The sequence below is a fragment of the Capricornis sumatraensis genome, chromosome 1 (genome assembly GCF_032405125.1).
Source record: "Capricornis sumatraensis isolate serow.1 chromosome 1, serow.2, whole genome shotgun sequence".
NCBI classification, from domain to species: Eukaryota; Metazoa; Chordata; class Mammalia; order Artiodactyla; family Bovidae; genus Capricornis; species Capricornis sumatraensis.
Window position 1 is genome coordinate 96,012,033 of NC_091069.1, and position 17,610 is coordinate 96,029,642.

Consider the following 17,610-nt stretch of genomic DNA (forward strand, 5'->3'; position numbering starts at 1 on the left):
CACCTGGGTCAGAGGCGTCCAGCAGCCTAGGCAGGGTGTCTCCAAGGAGGGAATAGAGAGAGTGGGAGGGAATTCCCTGGCAGTCCAGGGGCTAGGGGGCTGTGCTCCCACTACAGGCAGTATGGGTGTGCAGTGCAGCTGGAAAAAAAGAGTGAGTATCAAGAAACTGAACTAAACTGGGGCTAAGCTCTAAAATGCCGAGGCACTGCTCATTGGCCTAACGGGCCCCAAATCTGAGCCAAAGCCCATGCATGCTAAGTCTCTTCAGTCCGACTCTATAAAACCCTACAGACTATAGCCTGCCAGGTTCTTCTGTCCATGGGGATTCGCCAGGCAAGAATACTGGAGTGGGTAGCCACGCCCTCCTCCAGGGCATCTTCCCAACCCAGGGATCGAACCCACGTCTCTTACATCTCCTGCATTGGCATGTGGGTTCTTTACCACAAGCACCACCTGAGCCAAAGCCCAGAAATGTGCAAACTTTTTCAAAGGAACTCCCCAGGTGATCTTAATTTGTAGTGGGCCTTGGGAGCAGCTTTAGTAATGTCTATTCTTTCTTACCAGTCTAGACTTTGGTCTTCCATTGCTCAGTAAACGTTGCCTGAGAGGCCTCAGGTCTTACAGGGAGACTGCCAGCGCCTCAGAAAGTTGGCTGGAGTGGCCATCATACCATCAGCCAAGCCCCAAACACTGCTGGCCTGAAGAGCAGTGACAGATTCAGAGAACAGAGGTGGGGCTTCAGAGGCGGCACACTCCCCATCCTCCTAATTCCACTAAATGAGCTCAAGAGCCAAGCCCTTGGTTGAGCCCTTTCTCCCTGCTCAGAGAAACTTAACTGCACACAAATTTGAGGGACAGAGCATTCCACTGGCCACGAAAGAGGGAGATCTTCAAATCTGGCACAGCCAGAGCCTTCTCAGCATCCCTTCTCCTCCACTCCTGCTCTGAGTCAAGTGGCCCAATCCCCACTCCCAACATCACACAGACAACACTGAAGCAGAAGTGGCTTTAATCAAGGAGTGAAGTCCTCAGTTGGAGAGACCTCATTCAACCTTTGGTTGCGGGGTCTCAACCTACCTACCCCCTAGAGCCCCTGAAGCTCCTCAGGAAGAAGGGAGCAACTGAACAGCAAACTTTGGCAGAGGCCAGGGAAGGGAAACAGGGGAACCCGGGTCAAGGGGCCGGGGCAGGGCACCAAAGGTGGGCGTGGAGCCGAGTGGGGCAGGAACAGCTTACACACGCAGTCCTCCCGGGGGGCTGCCCGGTGGCTAGGCATGAGGAGGAGCAGCTCCAGGAGGGCTGCAGGCAGGAGCGGGCAGTGAAGGAAGAAGCATTTAGGAGATGAGGCGGTCGTGGAGCTGGTGCAGCTGCTCCTGGGTGAGCACCAGCCGGTGTCGCTGCCCAAGGCCAGCCGCACACGAGAAGGTCACTTTGCCCATGTACACAGTGTCATCCTGCTGCTCTTCCTTGGCCTGGGAATTGGGAAGGGACAGAGGCCGCCAGGTCAGGGGCTCACTTGAGCTGTGTGCAACTGACAAGGTCCCTGAACACCGAGACCCTGGGAGACGGGGGCTTTGAGGCTCCTAGGCTATAATGACCACACTTTCCAAATCAGAATTGAGGCCATAGTCTGACAAGGGAGTTTTGAGTCTCTCCTGGTGCCAGAAATCACAGATGATGTTTAACTGCTAAAATACTGGAATTTCGGAAAGCATTGCAAGCACTGTTAAGTTACTTGCAAGTTAAGACTTGGCCAGATGACTCAAGAAATTCAGTCATTGGATCTGAGACCTCCAGAAGCCTCTTCAAATTCTGGAGGAGAGGGCAAGGACTCACCTGAGCCTTCACTGCCCACCTCCTCCCCATGCTCTCTCTTACCCTGAGGAAGGCTGATGAAGGGAAGGTGGCAAAGTCAGTGGGGACCGTGGCTCCAGGGCGCTGAGATACAGTCTCCTTAAGAACCTCATCCTGGCAGATGGGGGAACAGGAGTCATTTAGGGGATCCTCCACAGGTTAGCCCAGTATCTCCCTGGCTTCACAGGAATACTAATACCAAGGACAGGGACTCAGGTCTCTTTTATCACCATACCTTTGCTCTCAACTCCAATCCCATCCCTACCCAACATCCTTACTTTATAGATACTAAACCTTCAGGGTTCATCTCAGGTTCTGTAACTTCTGGGAAGCCATTCTCAACCATTCTACTCTGCAGTGATCTCAGCTCTGACAGAGCTGCACTACGCTGAAGATGATCCTAGCTCAACCCGCTCTGTTGGTAAGAATCTCTCTTCTGTTGAGAGAATCTGTTTGGGAGTGAACTCCCAAGGCAGGAACCCCGTCTTCCCTCCCACCTCCTTTGCAACGTGTCACCTAGTACAGGGCTGGACCCCTAGGAACCCCGGGGGTCCTGGTGCAAATGACCATGCTAGGGCCTCCAGCACAGAATGCTCTGAAGTGTGCGCTCCTCGGTGAGCAAAGGCAGGTCTAAACTAACCTTGAGCTTCTCAATGGTGTCGCTTAGGGACTTGAGCTGAGCCACCTGCTCCAGGAGCTGGGCCGATGGGCTCTTGGCAGCTGTGGGGAGAGAAGGCCAGTGAGGCCCGCCAAGGCGCAGGCAGGCAGCTTGACTAGTGACCCTTCATCCAGTCCAGCTGCCTGCCTCAAGCACACTGAACACTGAGGCCAAAGAACAGGGATAGGAAGAGCTTCTCCGGCGTGGGAAGTGCCGAGGCGGGGACTACATCCCTGAGGCAGGGGCAGGGGCTGTGGTTCTCGTCTCAGGAGTGGGTAGGTCCATACCAGGGTTGGAGCGAGTGATGTCCACTACGTGCGTGCGTGCGCTCAACTGATTCAGTGTCTCCAGCAGCTGGTTGGTCTTACGATACAACGCTCCAGCAGCAAGCTCGCTGCCAGGGCCCTCGTGGGGTGGGAGAGAGAGTTTGGCCACGTGCAGAGGGGGCAGGGCTGCTAAGGATGCCTTCATCTGGGCTCCCTGTGAGCAAAGAGGGAAGAAGAGTGGTGGTAAGAAGTGACGGACAGCCCTACCATCATCAGTGAGGCCCTTCCCCTCTCTGTGACCTCCTCACCTTGAGGGTGCTATTCTTGTGCTGAAGCTGGGAGATGTGCAGCCTCATGGCAGAGATCTGCTGAAGCAGCAGTGGAGAGTCCTTCACCAGCCCTGGGCCTGGCACAGACCCCGGAGCCTGCCCAGGGGCACCTCCTATGGGGACCACAACGAATGTCATGAGCCCCAGGTGGGAAGGGTTGAAGATGGGTTCCATTCCTACCCATCCCCCTTCCTTATCCCCTGCGACCTCCAGTCTTGATTGCTCCCAAGGGGGCAGTCTCGCCCTGCTCCCTCAGCCCCAGTTCCCACCAACCCTGTTAACCCCCCAGCAGGTTGGCTCTCTACCTCGCTGTTGTTCTTCTGCACTCAAGACAGCCCATGGGAGAGCAGGAAAAGAGGAGAGAGGAATTAGATGGTATGGCGGTGAGGGGGACACACCAGAAGAATCCTGCTCATGCAGGAAAACATTTTTCCTCATCACCATACCTTCTCTAACAAAATCCTGCCTTTACGTTCGGGGAAAGAGCAAATATGTGTGAGAGAAAGATAGAAAAGGGCAGTCAGGCCATGATACAAGCTGCAACATGTGAGGAGGAGTGGCAGCGGCAGTGAGCACTGGAGCAAACACTTGAGGCACAAGGCTATCCCTGCCCTACACTCCATCTCCCAGAAGGGCAGGTGGACCGCTCCCAAGACCCTGATATGCCTGCACCCTTTTAGTGCTCCCCACCGGCAAAACTTAACTGAGCATGAAGACACACACCCGTTTCTTCAGGTTCCCTATTGCTCTGAGACAAAAGTCACCCTTTCTTGGTGCAAAGTTTCAGAAATTAAAAACCGCTATTTGGGGCTTCCCTGGTGGCTCAGTGACGAAGAATCCACCTGCCAATGCAGGAGACATGGGTTTGATCCTTGGTCCGGGAAGATCCCACGTGCTGCAGAGCAGCTAAGCCCGTGAGCCCTAACAACTGGTCTGTGCTCTGGAGCCTGCGAAATGCAACTACTGAGCCCACGTGTTGCAACCAGTGAAGCCTGCGTGCCCTAGAGCCCATGCTGCACAACAAGAGAAGCCACTGCAATGAGAAACCTGTGCCCTGCAACGAAGAGTAGCTCCCGCTCACTGGAGAGAGTCTGCAGCAACAAAGACCAAGCACAGCTGAAAATAAGTAAGTAAGTAAAATTATTAAAAAAAAAAAAAAAAAGAACCAGTATTTGTTTAAAGAGCCTATGCTAGGATTCCCTTGGTGGTCCAGTGATTGAGAATCCGCCTTCCAGTGCAGGAAATGCATGTTTAATTCCTTGTCAAAGAACAAAGATCCTGCATGCCGCAAGGCTACTGAACCTACACACCGCAACTAGAAGAGTCTGTCTATCACACAATGACCTAGTGCAACTGAAAAAGAAAAAAAAAAAGCCTACGCTAAAACCACACAATATGGTAATTCTGTCCCATTCCAAGGAACACAGAACCATCTGACTCACAGGAGTCCAAAGACAAGAAGATACTTGGTGACTTTTCAGAGTCAAGCAGCACCAGTGATGGGGGCTTTGACGAGGACAAGACCCTAGGTGAGGCCAACTGACAAGACAAGCACAGCAGGGGAGTTCTAGAGATTCTGCAGGTTTAATTCCATTTCAAGGAGTTTGTCTTCTGGAGGTGAGAAGGGGAAGTAAGAAACTAAAGAGCGAACAAAAACCATACTACATAGTAGATGAGAACCAAGACAGCAGTGGCCACCTCCTTGTCAGGAAACGGGAAGGCCTGGAAGCCGGAAAACCTCCAGGCAAGGAGCCCTGACCACACTAAGAGAGCAGGCAAAGGTCAGAACAGAAGCCCCAAGTGGAAGTGGGTGAATTCAGCACTGGAAGAGAGGACCATACTATAGGGTGAAGCGACGTGAACGCTGCAGAAAATGCAGTGCCCCTGCAGAGGAAGAGTCAAGAGCAGCACCAGGCACCACTGGATATCACAGCAGGTGCCCTGGTCTGCTGCAGGCTGATGACCTCCTGGAATACAGGGTGGGGACAGAAAGGCCAGACAGCAGACCCAGGAGGGAGAGCTACTGGAATTCTGAGTTTCACTGACACCTTGGTGAGGCCCCACAGCCCCACCTTGGCCAAAGGAACCCTGCACACATCTTCAGAAGAAGTAAAAACTTAGTGAAAGTTGCCACAGAGTGAAACTGGGCAAGTGTGTTTCTGGCTCAACATCCAGCTGTGGGCAGAGCGGGGTCGGGGAGAAAAGTCAAACTGAGACCAAGGACAGGAGTGGGGACATTCAATCTCTGGGCTGGTGCTGCCTGCTCCACGGCACTCACCCCCAGCAATGCCAGAGACCAGGGTGGCAATACCCGAGGGAGGGGGCCCCCGCAGCCCCTCAATCGTGCGCTTGGACTGGCTGTTCAATCGCTGCTTTAACTCTGCCTTCTCTGCCTCCAGCTGGTCGATGTCAGCCTGAAGTGCATCCATGGTCTCCTCAAACTCTCTGTGAAAGAGAACCTGGGCTTGGGCAGTGTCCCCTCCCCAACGGCCCTGCCCCCATTTCTCGGTCCCGACAGGTCCTGAGGGCAGGGGCAGAAGAGGCTCAGATCGGGATGAGACAATGGTGCTGTCAGCTGGGAAGGAGATGGCCTCTGTGCCCCTGGGGAGGCTCACTCCGAGAGGGCCTGGTTTAGGAGGCAGGGAGCTGCTTGCGGGAGGGAGGGTGGAGTGAACAGGGGCCGGGGAGGTGCCTGACTTCTCCTTCTTCCGCAGCAGCGTCTGGGTCTCCTCCAGCCGAGTCTGGACTTTCTCAATGCGCTCATCAGCATCCTTGGCAGCACTGTCCAGCTTCTTCTCCAGGAGGCTCAGCCGCACATTGGCCTCACTGAGCTCTTCCCCCTGGACAAGGATGGAGAGTGTCCAGTTGCCTTACACTTCCCATGACCGCCCCCAACCCGAGACCTGGGACAGACCATGAGACAGCAAGCTCCCACAAGAACTCCCACTGATCACAGGTGCCACGTCTTCCCCTCAGTCCTCAACCCCTCTCAGTTACAATCAACACTCACTGCCTCCCTGTGCCCCCTGCTATTTCCTGGCCTTTCAGATCCTGAGCCTCCCCTATTCTCACCTTGATCTTCAGTGACTTCTTCAGCTCTTTAATAACTGTCTCTCGATCCTCAAGCTTCAAACCCAGGCCTTCAGCATCCATGATCTCTGCACGAAGAGCTGCAGCCCGCAGCTCAACTGGGGGAGGCTAATGGGCAGAGGGAGGGGCAGAGGGCAGGGTTTTCAAGGCTCTCCTTTCAGAGGGATCCAGTCAAACAGAAAATCTTCCTCCTTGCCTTTGAAGCAAGAGGAAGGTGCTCTCCAAATTCCTGCCTTCCAGCCCTCCCACACTGAGTAGCAGCTCCCCAAGCCCTGCTCCTCCTGGCTCCTGCAGTTCCCTCCAAGCAGCTACCCACCTTGCTAGGGGGCCGCTCGGCATCGTACTCTCCCTCCTGCATGGCTGTGGCCAACTTGTTCATAGTGCTGATGAGGAGGCTGCATGACTGGCGCAGACACTCATAGGGGTTGCTGGAGGGGGCCCCGTAGATCTGCAGGTGTCAACGGCAGTAGTGAAAACCCCACACTGGCCACCTGACTCTCCCATCACCACCTTCTGCCCAGTCAAGCCAGCCCACCTGCTCGCTTGCTTTGAAAGCCAGCTCCTCCAGGGCAGCCACAGGCAATCCCTCGTTCTCTGCCAGTGGGGCAATGAGCTGGGCAGCAGCTGCTGCCACCTCCTGCAGCACTGCCACCACCCACGTCAAATGCTTTCTGCAGTCGAGGAGTGTGTCAGACACCTGTGCAACGGGCCGGAGTCAGGAGCCCCACTCTGGGCTCAACACCACAGCGCCCAGCTACCTCAGAACCATTCCTGCCCCCTGACTGGATCCAGGTCTCGATATGCTGTGCCCCTCCTGGTTCTGCTCAGTTTCCTTCCCGTCCCCCTGCACAGCCCTACACCTGTGGTCCAAAGGCCAGTGCAGCCGGGATCCCAGGCGCATCCGTCCCTGGCATCCGCCGCCGGATCTTCTTGCAGAACTGCCGGGTATCACTGCACGAAGTTTCCAGGTCCCGGAGCAGGAGGGCAATATCTGAAGCCTCCTGCCCACCCTACTCAGAACAGGAGACAGACGGGAAGCCAAGTCAGAGTTAGGGCTGGGGGCAAGGAGGTGGGGACTCTGAAGGAAGAGGAACTCCAACAGATCTGGTTGTGCTCTCACCTGCAAGAAGGCCCGTAGCCGTCCCACCTCCACACTCATGCAGTCCAGGGCACTCTGGGTAAACTGTGAAGACAGAAGCAGGTGGCTGTCAGCCTCCAATGGGGCCCTTCTGCCCCATTAACATCTCTAAAAGAAGTCTCCACCCTTTGCTGACCCCATCCATAAGTGAGCTCTCTGGCTTCCCTGATCTGGCCTTAGTGACCCTGTTCCAGTCTTATGTGACACCCTTTGAGGGTGTGATCTGATGTCTTTCATTTCCGATCTCTATAAGGGGCTCAACCATTGGTCCAAACACCTCACCTTAATGTGGTCAGCCAGCTGCATGGTACTGTCCTCAGGTTGTTCAGCAAGGTGGATACTGTATAGATGCTGAGGAGGGATGGCAAATGAACAGTCTTTAGGCCTTGGAGGAACACAGCATTCTTCCCAAACTTCAGTTTGAGCCCCAGTTATCAAGGGACTCCAGAGGTATGAAAGAATCCAAAACCCTCAAGGAGCTGCATCCTAAGGTGAGTTCATCTAAGAGTTTCGCGCCTTGAGCCTGGGACATACAACCTTGGCTACACTGGCAACAGCCCCAGAAGAAACCCTCCCTCCTCCTGTGCTAAACCTCAGTTCTCGCCCCAGACCTGGTAGTACTTGATGGCCTTGGTGAGAGGCTCTACGTTGACAGTCTCATCCAGCTGATCCTTGTGCAGCAGCTCAATGAGGAAGTCCAAGGAGCGTTCGTGGGCACTCATCTCAGGGTAGAGGCTGCCCACCTTCTTATACACGTCCACACTGCACTGAGAGAGGGCACTGGAGACCAGAGGAAGGCCCTGTGAGGCCAGAGTCTACAAGGCAACCTCAGTTCCAGCCAACCTGGGACCCACGGCCCTGCTGTGGAGGCCAGGGATCACTTACTGCTCGTAACGATGGAGTGTGGCCTGCAGCAAACTCAGTGAATACACCAGCCCAGCAGCAAAGCTGAGCTGCTCCCCTGCAGCGCCTCGAAGTCCTGGCCGCTCTGAACAGCTCTCACTTAGTTCAAACTTTTCCTGGGCCTGCTTCCGGATTAGCTCTGCCTGTGGGAAGAAGCACCAGAGACACGGGGCTCAGAGCAGAGGATGGAGAACACAGACTCAGGACTATAGAGAGCTGAGCAACTATGTGGAGGGCATGAAGACACGGGAGAGAAAGCAGCAACAGCTCTTAGATGGGCAGGGAGTCGCACGTGGGCAAAGGGTGATGTGACTGCTGGTGCTGATGAAGATTCGGATGCGGGCTAACAGGGCTGCAGGACCAGTGGGACCAGCTCCTTCCCACCTTAAAGCTGCTGCTCCCACTGCCTTTCCAACTAGAGAGTGATCCGGACAGTTGTCCCCCCACGAACTCCAGTCATCTTCTGGGTCTCACCTCAAATGGTACTCCTTCAGTAAGAGCCCACTGTCTCCATCAGCTCCCCAGCTGTGCTCTCTCCCAGACACTACCTCCACTTCACACCCTGCATCTCCCCTTCATAAAACGTCATCTGTAACATACATCTGTCTGTGATTCTGCATCCCTGTACATCATAAACCCTGAGAGCAGGACAATGACTGCCACCTTTGCTTGGCATCCCCAGTGCCTGGCTCATGGCCAGCTCAGCAGACCCCTGCTGGGAAAGTGGCCGACAGACCGTACCTTGCAAATGAGTCGAGGCATGAGCAGCAGCACCAGGACGCAGTCGTGGTCCCCGCCCGGCCGAAGGAAGCTGTCGGGCATGAAGGCTGTCAGCAGGCCCATGTGCCGGTTGGCCTGGACCACCTCCATCTGCCTCAACTCCATCTCAATTGCCTGCGAGGGAGACAGGGGTGTGGGCTCTCAGCTAGGCTGCGGAGACCCTCCTGACCTCCATGCCACGTTCCAATGTGTCTCCTGCTTCTAGGACAGGCCCAGGCCAGGAGTCTTCCAAACCACCGCACAAAGCACTCCCAACTCCAGGAACCTGAAGGCCAGAACCCCGCAGATGATCAGCCCATGGCCACACCCAGGCTGGGGTCTCCAACACCCACCCCTCTCCAGCTCACCCACTTTCCTGACCTTAGCATGAGCCTTAGTCTCGGCAAACTTGATCTTGAAGTCAAAAGTCTCTGGAGGTGGCTGCTGCTGCCTCTCCACAGACGCTTCCTGCTGGTTTGTCAGTGCCCGATTCACGTCCTGGGAGCAAGGATGGGTGACAAGACACAGCTGAGCCACAGGGGAAGCCCCGGGGCAATCGTGGGCAGGGAGCAGTGGGTGTGCAGGCACCTGCAGGTGGGCAGTCAGCTGGCGGTACTTCTTGATGGTCTGCTGATAGTCTGCGACTGTCTCCTGGGCCGCTTCCACACGCTTCTGGGCGTCCCGTACCTGGGCACCCGCCATATCTAGCTGCTCCCGCAGCTCCAGTTCCGTCTCACGGGCGTTCTCCTGCAGTTCATCGTTCATTTCGTTTATTGCTTCCTGGGAGACCACAAGGTAGTTGGGGCAAAGAAAAGCCAGAGTCAGGGTGGGTGCACTCACCACACACCCTACTCAAAGATCAGGGATCACGTCAACCCTTCTCATGGCAAGTCTCTTCCAAATACCCTCCATCAAGGTTGTAAGTCAGCAGTCTGCTCTTCTCTTACCAAGTCCCCCACCGTCTCCTTCAATTTGCGCACTTTCTCTTCCAGATCCAGGTTCCGGTCTGTCAGCGTCTCTACCATCTCCTCAGCCCCCAGAGCAGCATCCACCTGTGTCAGACAGAGCAAACAAGGAGAAGGACTGAACGGTGCCAAGACAGAGGAGACATCGGAAGGCGAGCATCGCAGTGCTCTGGGCAAGCGGTTGGGCTGCTCAGACCTGCTCCTTGAGCTCATCAATGGTGCGCTCTGCCTGGCGCAGCTCCTCCTGCAGACGCTCCCGCTGTTGCCTCACAACTTCCAGCTCTTGGTTCTTCTTTTCCATGAGCTTCTGGAGTTTCACGTGCTCCTGCTTCTCTGAGGAAGAAAGATCCCGCATTCTGTGGGAAAATGGCAAGAGAGAAGGAGAAAGACCAGGTATCAAGTCACTCACAGATCTGGAGGCAGGAGAGTGAGCCTGTCAGTGAGAGGACCCTACCTCACGAGGGCATCCTTTAAGCGGGCATTCTGCTCCTCAAGCTGCTTGAGCTGGTAACTGGATGCGGCACCATCTGAGCCTGGGGAAGACCATTCATACTTTCAGTCAGGGGTCCAACCCCATCACTTGGCCCCCGGCAGCTCCCGGCCCCTTACCCTTCTCTTCAATCTCAGCTTTGAGGATTTCCAAGTCGGTAGTGAGCTCTTCCACACGCTCCCGCAGCACCTCGGCCTCCTGCTGCAGGGACTCAGCCCGTTCTTCGGCCATCTCCTTGTCCAGCGTGGCCATCTCAATGGCGTCGGCAGTGTCAGCCATCTCCTCCATGTAGCGTTCCTTTGCCTCTAGGGCCTCCTTGGCTTCCTGAAGAGAAGTGGAGGGTGAGGGTACAATCACAGAGACGCCTCATGTACCTTTTCACAGGATAGTCCAGGCTCCAGTTCCAGCTTCCAGTACGCCTCCTCGGGCCCCGTGCCTCCCCAGACTCCCTCTTTAGCCCAAGTCCCACCTTCCGAGCCTCCTTGAGGCGCCGCTGCAGGTCTGCCTGCTGCTCCTGCATTTTGCTTTTCCATTCCTGCACCTGCTCCAGCTGGATCTTGTGTTTCTCCAGCTCTTTCAGTTTTGCCTTGTCTTCTGCACGTTTCAGCCGCAGGGTCTCCAGCTTCTCCTCCAGGTCCCGCACCTGGGCCCTCAGCCCCTCCTCTTCCTGCAAAGGAGAGACCCTTCAGTCTGTGCATAGCCTCCCCGCTTTTCCCCATCAAGACTGAGCTGGAGAGGAAGGACAGGCATGTGTGCAGATATCACTCCAGGTCCAGGGCCAAAGCAAGTGGCATACAAGTATCTGTGAAGAGCCCACTCCCTATGGAGTAAGTGTGGAAGAAGGGCAGAGGCGAAAGGGTGGCTTAGTCAGTAATGGGATACTTATATGCTGGGACCCCACCCTTCTAATCCAAGGTTCTGGGTCTCCCCCAACCCAGGAAACTTCTAAGACCCTGTCAGGGGTCACAGGCCCCTTTGTGTCTTGGTTCTTCTTTGCTCCAAACCCAGAGCTTACCTTAGAGGGGGAAGGAAGTGGGAGTGCTGCTCCAGGAGAGGTGAGGGCCGGCGTGGGGATGATGGGTGCTGCCAGCGGAGTCTGAGCTGGGGTGCTGGGCTCACTGCTGCTCAGCTCACCTGCTGATGCTGAGCCAGAAGGGCCCAGGGAACCACTGGCCCCGGCTACCCCAGTGCTGGCTGGGCGGGTGGGCTATTCCGAGAGGGCAGGGGCAGACCAGAGAAAGTGCAGGGGACAGGGGTGGTGAAAGAGAGTGAGACAGAATACGAGCATACAGTGAAGGAAGTGACAGAGAAGGAAAAAGGCAAAGAGGATCACAGGACAGAGAGAACAGAGACGCAGTTGAAGGGCAGAGGGAAAGTGCCACAGTCAGAGGCAGTGACAAAGGGCCGGGCGGGATTTGGGTGGGGGGATGGCGGGGGAGGGAGGGACGGAAGAAGACATACGATTACCGGACTCCTCCCTTGGCACTGACCCCACATTCCTCCAAGGTCTAGCACTACCCTGCTAGGGCAGAAGCCCTCACTCCCTTGACCATTCCTTTTGTGACCCACTTGTAATCACTGTAGCAGCTTCTTAACACTCCCAGCACTACTGTTGCTCTGGGCCTGTACCCACCTCCCCCAGAGGGAACAAGCGCCTCAGGGTCATTCCCAGAAAGAACAGACTGAGCTCTAATTTTCACATTCCCAGAGAAGGCTGGGCTAAAACTGGGGGTCCTGGGCTCTACACTTTGATAAACCATCAAGCTCATCCTCCTCCCCCTGGTCTATTTCAGGGGATCCTGCAAGTAAAAGGGCCAGGGTGAAAGTTGTAATCCTTGGCTCTCCTCTGAAACAAGGTCCGTACCGCCAACCCATCTGTCACCTCCCTCCTCTAAGACAGAGGGGCTCTAATCAGGTGACAGTACCCGGGTCCCTGTGGAGCTGAGGTGCTAGAGCAGACAGGCCTGCCCAGTGCTCCTCCCTGTAGCGCTGAGCCCTAAAGCCCTCCCAGTGGGCTGACACCCAGAGACCACATGCTATCCACGGACGTCCCCACCCAAGGCCTTTCACAGACACACCCACCTCCGTAGCCCCTGACATTTACGTTCCAAGTTCTTGTTCACATTTCTTCTAATTCCCTGCCCCTTCCCCAGCAACACACACACACACGCACACACCCGCCAAAAGCCGGTCAAAAGCGGCTGAAAGAAGATGCCCCTTTTCAAGAAAGTCTGCCTTGGCTAACCACAACCACTCTCGTTTCTCTTCTACACTCAAGCTGCTGGCTCAGACATGCTCCTAAGAGCTGGAAGTCACTTTCCCAGGAGGGGCCTGTCCTTACCCTCAGAACCCTCACTCCCCTTAAGGGAACCCAGGACACACTGTGACCAACTTACACTTGCTCATACAAAAGGCCACATACATGCACACGCCTAAGAAATCTGTGTCCACTCAGCAGTGGCTGGTACAGAGGCCTGTTTTTTCCTCACCTTGGGCCGCCGAGTTGTAGTCTGGACAGGCAACAGGAGCCAGAGAAGGAGTAGTCAGGAAAGAAAGGGTAATGGCAGAAAGACAGACAGCAGAAGGGACAGCAATGAGAGCAGAAGCAGCAGACATGAGGCTCCAGTCAGCAGTCCCTCCCTCCTCCCCGACCCAGCCCTCCTTCCCGTGCCCTCCTTCCCGTGAGTCACCTTGATCCTACTCCAGGATGGAACTCCTATTTCCCACTGGTTCCTTCTCCCACTTTTGTCCTACCCTTGTAGGCCTCACCCCTTCGGACACCCTGGAAATGATGTCCCCGTCTCCCAGGCTGAGCCACAGGAGACCAAAGCCAGCAGCTGGTAGAGAGGGTCTCCAGAGGCCAGAGAGGAGTCCTCCCACAACCACCTCTCCCACTCCAGCCCAGAGCCCCGCCCATCCACCACTCCCAAGGACTTTCCCAGGTCAGCCCCTTCCTTAGAGTGCTAGATTCCACACAGGACTCCTGAGAAATACCACGTGACAAGAATGATGATACAAGCCTAGCAGTGATATGAAACCAGCTAGGGGAGATCAGGTCCCCAAGGGAGCACAGTGCGGCCATACGCCCCACCCCCACCCGCTTCCCCAGGACCAGTTCCTGCAGCAGTCCCCATCCCCATGGCAGAGGGCTCAGGTGTCACAACCATGAATACTGCATTAGCCAGAAGCCCAGAGCTCAGCACAGTGACCCCACCCGGCTGCAAGAAAGGAGGTGGGGGTAGGCGGCAGCATAGGAAACTACTGCCCTACACCAGATCGCAGATCAGCCACCCCGGACTATTGCAAAGTGATAAACAGATGATTAACTCCAACTCCCAAACAGCATTCTTGATACCCAGGGGCTCAGAGCTCTGGCAAACACAAGACTTGGCCTGGGCCCTTCTAGGTCTCCCAGGGAGACCAATCCCCACCTCTACTACCCTGGGCTAAGCCTCCATAACTGTGTGTCACAAACTGTTCTAGAGAAAGCCCCTGATACGGACCCCAGTCGGGGAGGGATGCTAGTATTGCAACCAAGTGTCATTCTAGCAAAGGTTGACTGAGGTAGGCTTGTTAGAGGCACAAAGACATCTGGACCTGCTTCCCCAGATTCTCTCCTAGGAAACACATCCAGAGCCAGTTTGCAGCAAAAGATGCCTGAAGCTCAAGCTGGTGAGGCCATTGGGTACAAGGCCTAAAACACAGATTCAGAGCCAAGAGCAGGAAGGCTAGGGAGCAAACGCCCAGGGTGTGGGGCATGGCAGTGACACACACTCTCCCTGCCCCCCGCCTTCACCCCCATCCTCGTCCCCCAACCAGATAGAGCAAGTCGAGCAGCCCCCACCCCCACCCCAGCGCCCGCTGCCACCATCACGCTGGCAACCTGGCAGCAGGACCAGAGCAAGCAAGAGTACCTTTCGGGCTGTCGGTGCCTGTCTCATCATTGCAGAAAACCAAAGAAAGCCAGGAGAGGAAAGAGGAGGAAGGACAGGCCAAGGGAGGGAGGGAAAGAGACCGAACAGAGGGAAAGGCGGCGGAGACAGGAGATTAGTGTATCAAATCCCAACAATGCAGCCTCAGCTCCCCGGCCCAGCAGCTCCCCAGCTGGCGAACGGCTGCAGCTCAGATGCAGAAGCCCCCACCGGTGCACGGTGGGGTCGGCCAGGCTCCGGCAGGCACCGGAGAGGCACTCGGGAGGCCCCCGGCCTAGTTTGCCAGCTTAGGCTGACGGCAGGCTCAGTGGCCGCCGCACCAGCTCCACCTGACGTCATGCACCCACCCTCCTCTGCTCCACGAGGGGTGGAGCCACTGCTCCTCAGTCACCTAGCAACCACCAGGCTCTGATGGCTCCTCCTCCTGTTCCTCCTGACTGGACAAAGTCCTCTGCTAAACCCGCCCTGCTTCCTCCTCCAAAGAACAGGTTCTGGCTGGCTCCTCCCTCTCCCGCATCCCCAAGGATTTGCTCAAAGAAATTGGGCTGGGGGCTGTCCCATTTCTGTGATGCTCTCTCTGGAACCAGGGTATCACTGCACAGGGACATGGGACCTCACTGCTTCATCAGGCCTCTCTCATACTCACACTCCCCTCAGTCTACAACCCCATCAACTCTACTTCTGTCTCTTATACACACCGATGATACCCTGCTGGTGGCTCATCAGGCGCGCACACACACCCAGCACTCCTGCATCGGCTCTGCGGGGCACACTAAGAAACCCGGAGAACATTCCATCTGGGCAGTAGCAGCTCTAATGACAGCATCTGGCTCCCTTCCCAACTCTCCCTGGGCTGTGGGCAGGTTAGAGCCTGCCTCTACAGAGCTTCCAGAAAGGACTGGGCACCTTCCAGAGACATCTGGGCCCCCTCTTCCACCCTGCCCCTCAAAGTCCCTTCTTTTGTTCTGTGCTAGCTCCCTGTTTCCTGTGTTAAGCGATGCTCTGCGAGAGCAGCACTGGAGAGAAAGAACCAGGGAAGGACTCGACAACTTGACCGTGAGCCCAGGAGGTGCTGCACCCCAGCGCAGGCAGCCTACTAGGCTTTGCCACACTTCCCTAGTCAGCCGGATCTGGGCACGGCTCACATCCCACCCATGGTCAGATCAGACTGCAGCCAGAACCCCTCCATAGACAGTAGACTGCAGGTCCATGCTCTTCTCTATTTGGGGTCTGAAGCAAGATGGGAGCCCCAACCAGGAGCCAATAATCAAGGGAAGAAGCCAAGTTCCTGGAATGGGCCCAGTGTCCTTTAGAGAATTATCTTCCTTCGTATACCCCCATCCCCTCCCAAGCCAGGGCCCCAAAGCAAGGACCATCATGTCATCTCTTCCAAGGCAAGACTCCAAAGTGAGGACCCACCACCAACCAGAAATCAAAACAGAGAAGTTTCACTCTCCCCTCCCACTGCCCCAGTCTAACAGCTCTCCATGCAGAGTCAGAAGGTCCTGACACAGACGGGTAACACAGAAATCACATAACTTCATACACACAGCACAGCACACACACGCCAGACAGGCACATGCAGGTCGGAGGCGGCTCGGGCACAGCCCGGAGGCATGAGCTGGTGTGAGGAAGTGGGCATGGCAGCAACTTCAGACTGGAAGAGTCTCAGGGGTGGCAGCCCCACTCCACCGATGGCTGATGGAAGGCTGTAAGGTGCGGGAGGCAGGACCCGGGCACACCAGAGGAAGGAAGAGGCGGGGAAAGAAGGACGGAGCAGAGCAAAGGTGTGCATTCTGGCCACAGCACCAGAAGCAGGCCCCACTCAGGCTCTCAACTCAGCACTGCTCTTCCTGTGCTCGGCTCCCTGACCTCCCACCTACTTAGCTAACCTCCTCACCTCCACACCCCCAGTCTCTCCTCCAGGCTAAGTGAGAATCCACTGTAACCCAGTCAATGCTCTCTTCCATGCTGCTCTATTTACAGTCAAATGCTTGGAGTCTCTGACTAGAAGTCCCGAGGCGATGGGCAGAGTGTGAGGAGGAGTGGGGTTCGTCCCTAACGCGATCTGGGCCTGGACACTGAGCCTGATATCCTCGCACCCCTCAAAGGAACTCTGAAAGCCAAGGCTGCCATTTCCTCTGGCCATCCCAGCCCCAAGGTCACACATACATGCATGAAGCAGCCCAAGGACATGCAAGACAGCTGGGGAGGGGGCTCACGGCCCTCACCCACCCAGGCACAAATAGTAAACACACCACCTTCTTAGGCTTCAGTCCCCGCTGCATGAGGAGTTGGAAAGGGCAGAGTTAGAGAACAGACTTAAACAACGCACTGTGCTAGCTGGTCAGACATCTTGGGTGTAGGTATTAAGACCAACAGGCAAACACCGGTATGGGAGGAGCAGGTCACTGTCAAGGCCAGGGTAAGTGAGATGAGGCCTCCCTCAAGATCAGCTTCCAGGAGGTCCACACCCTGCCCAGAGGAGCTGGAGAGCTGGGAGCCCCACCTCACACACCCTGTGCAGAGCAGCGGAGGGGAGCTGCAGAGGGCCCTCTACATACAACCTGAAAAGATGGCAGAGGGCCCAGCTCCTTTCCACTTACTTGTGAACCAGAGAGCACCTTCCTCCTCCAGTTTTTACCTTACCCCCTACCCTACATCCATCAGATGACGGCAGCCTCAGGTACCAAAAGGTAGGAAGTTGGCAACAACACTACTAGGGGCAGACCGGTCCTCCCTTTCACCCCCAGCCTCAGTTCCAACAGATCCAGAGCTTCTGGGCGTTGGTAGCTTTTCCCTGCTAGCACCTTTACACCTAAAGCGGCAACTCACACCCAGAAAAGTTTCCTTCTCAGAGAGGATGGACCCTGGAAAGGCTAACTCAGTTCACTGCCTCGGGCGGAAGCAGCAGACGAGTAAGACCTAGTATGGGCCTCCCTCCTTTCTCTTCTCCCTCTGTCCTCCATTACTCCCCACTCCCATCCTTGACTACTTACCAGTTTGCTGGTCTTTGGATTTGAGTCAGCTCCCTCTGTAGAATGCAAACAGAAACAAAGCATGCGTTTGTGTGGAGGGACAGGAGCAGAGAACGTCATGGCAGGGTAGGCAAGACGGAACAACAGAATATGGGGGTGACAGAAAGTCTCAGGATGCACTGCGGCCCCCTGTTCTCGGGAGAAGTCCTGGGGACTCCTGCGTGTGAGGGGGGAACTTAAGTGGGTGG

The 17,610-nt window shown here is 55.9% G+C and overlaps 1 protein-coding gene across 5 annotated transcripts in view; it reads right to left on the reverse strand.

Moving 5' to 3' along the window:
- Positions 1-1,021: 1,021 nt before the first annotated feature.
- DCTN1 (dynactin subunit 1) overlaps positions 1,022-17,610 on the reverse strand; it is a 29,490-nt gene continuing 12,901 nt past the window's right edge. For 2 of the 5 annotated variants that reach the window (XM_068973659.1, XM_068973654.1), the window contains exons 4-28: positions 17,384-17,418; positions 11,468-11,659; positions 10,922-11,119; positions 10,572-10,776; positions 10,417-10,495; positions 10,159-10,318; positions 9,945-10,049; positions 9,586-9,777; positions 9,379-9,495; positions 8,980-9,132; positions 8,221-8,381; positions 7,947-8,115; positions 7,618-7,686; positions 7,318-7,380; positions 7,058-7,207; positions 6,733-6,894; positions 6,514-6,645; positions 6,180-6,305; positions 5,805-5,947; positions 5,386-5,552; positions 3,087-3,220; positions 2,800-2,992; positions 2,495-2,574; positions 1,879-1,968; positions 1,022-1,472 (exon numbers count right to left, since the gene is read on the reverse strand). In XM_068973659.1, coding sequence (XP_068829760.1) covers positions 1,335-1,472; positions 1,879-1,968; positions 2,495-2,574; positions 2,800-2,992; positions 3,087-3,220; positions 5,386-5,552; positions 5,805-5,947; positions 6,180-6,305; positions 6,514-6,645; positions 6,733-6,894; positions 7,058-7,207; positions 7,318-7,380; positions 7,618-7,686; positions 7,947-8,115; positions 8,221-8,381; positions 8,980-9,132; positions 9,379-9,495; positions 9,586-9,777; positions 9,945-10,049; positions 10,159-10,318; positions 10,417-10,495; positions 10,572-10,776; positions 10,922-11,119; positions 11,468-11,659; positions 17,384-17,418 — 3,413 coding nt within the window. In that variant the 3' untranslated portion in view covers positions 1,022-1,334. Of the gene's footprint in view, positions 1,473-1,878; positions 1,969-2,494; positions 2,575-2,799; positions 2,993-3,086; positions 3,221-3,412; positions 3,428-5,385; positions 5,553-5,804; positions 5,948-6,179; positions 6,306-6,513; positions 6,646-6,732; positions 6,895-7,057; positions 7,208-7,317; positions 7,381-7,617; positions 7,687-7,946; positions 8,116-8,220; positions 8,382-8,979; positions 9,133-9,378; positions 9,496-9,585; positions 9,778-9,944; positions 10,050-10,158; positions 10,319-10,416; positions 10,496-10,571; positions 10,777-10,921; positions 11,120-11,467; positions 11,660-12,941; positions 12,963-14,366; positions 14,397-16,645; positions 16,667-17,383; positions 17,419-17,610 lie in introns of those variants that run through there. The other 3 variants (XM_068973666.1, XM_068973674.1, XM_068973681.1) reach the window with 3 other exon arrangements.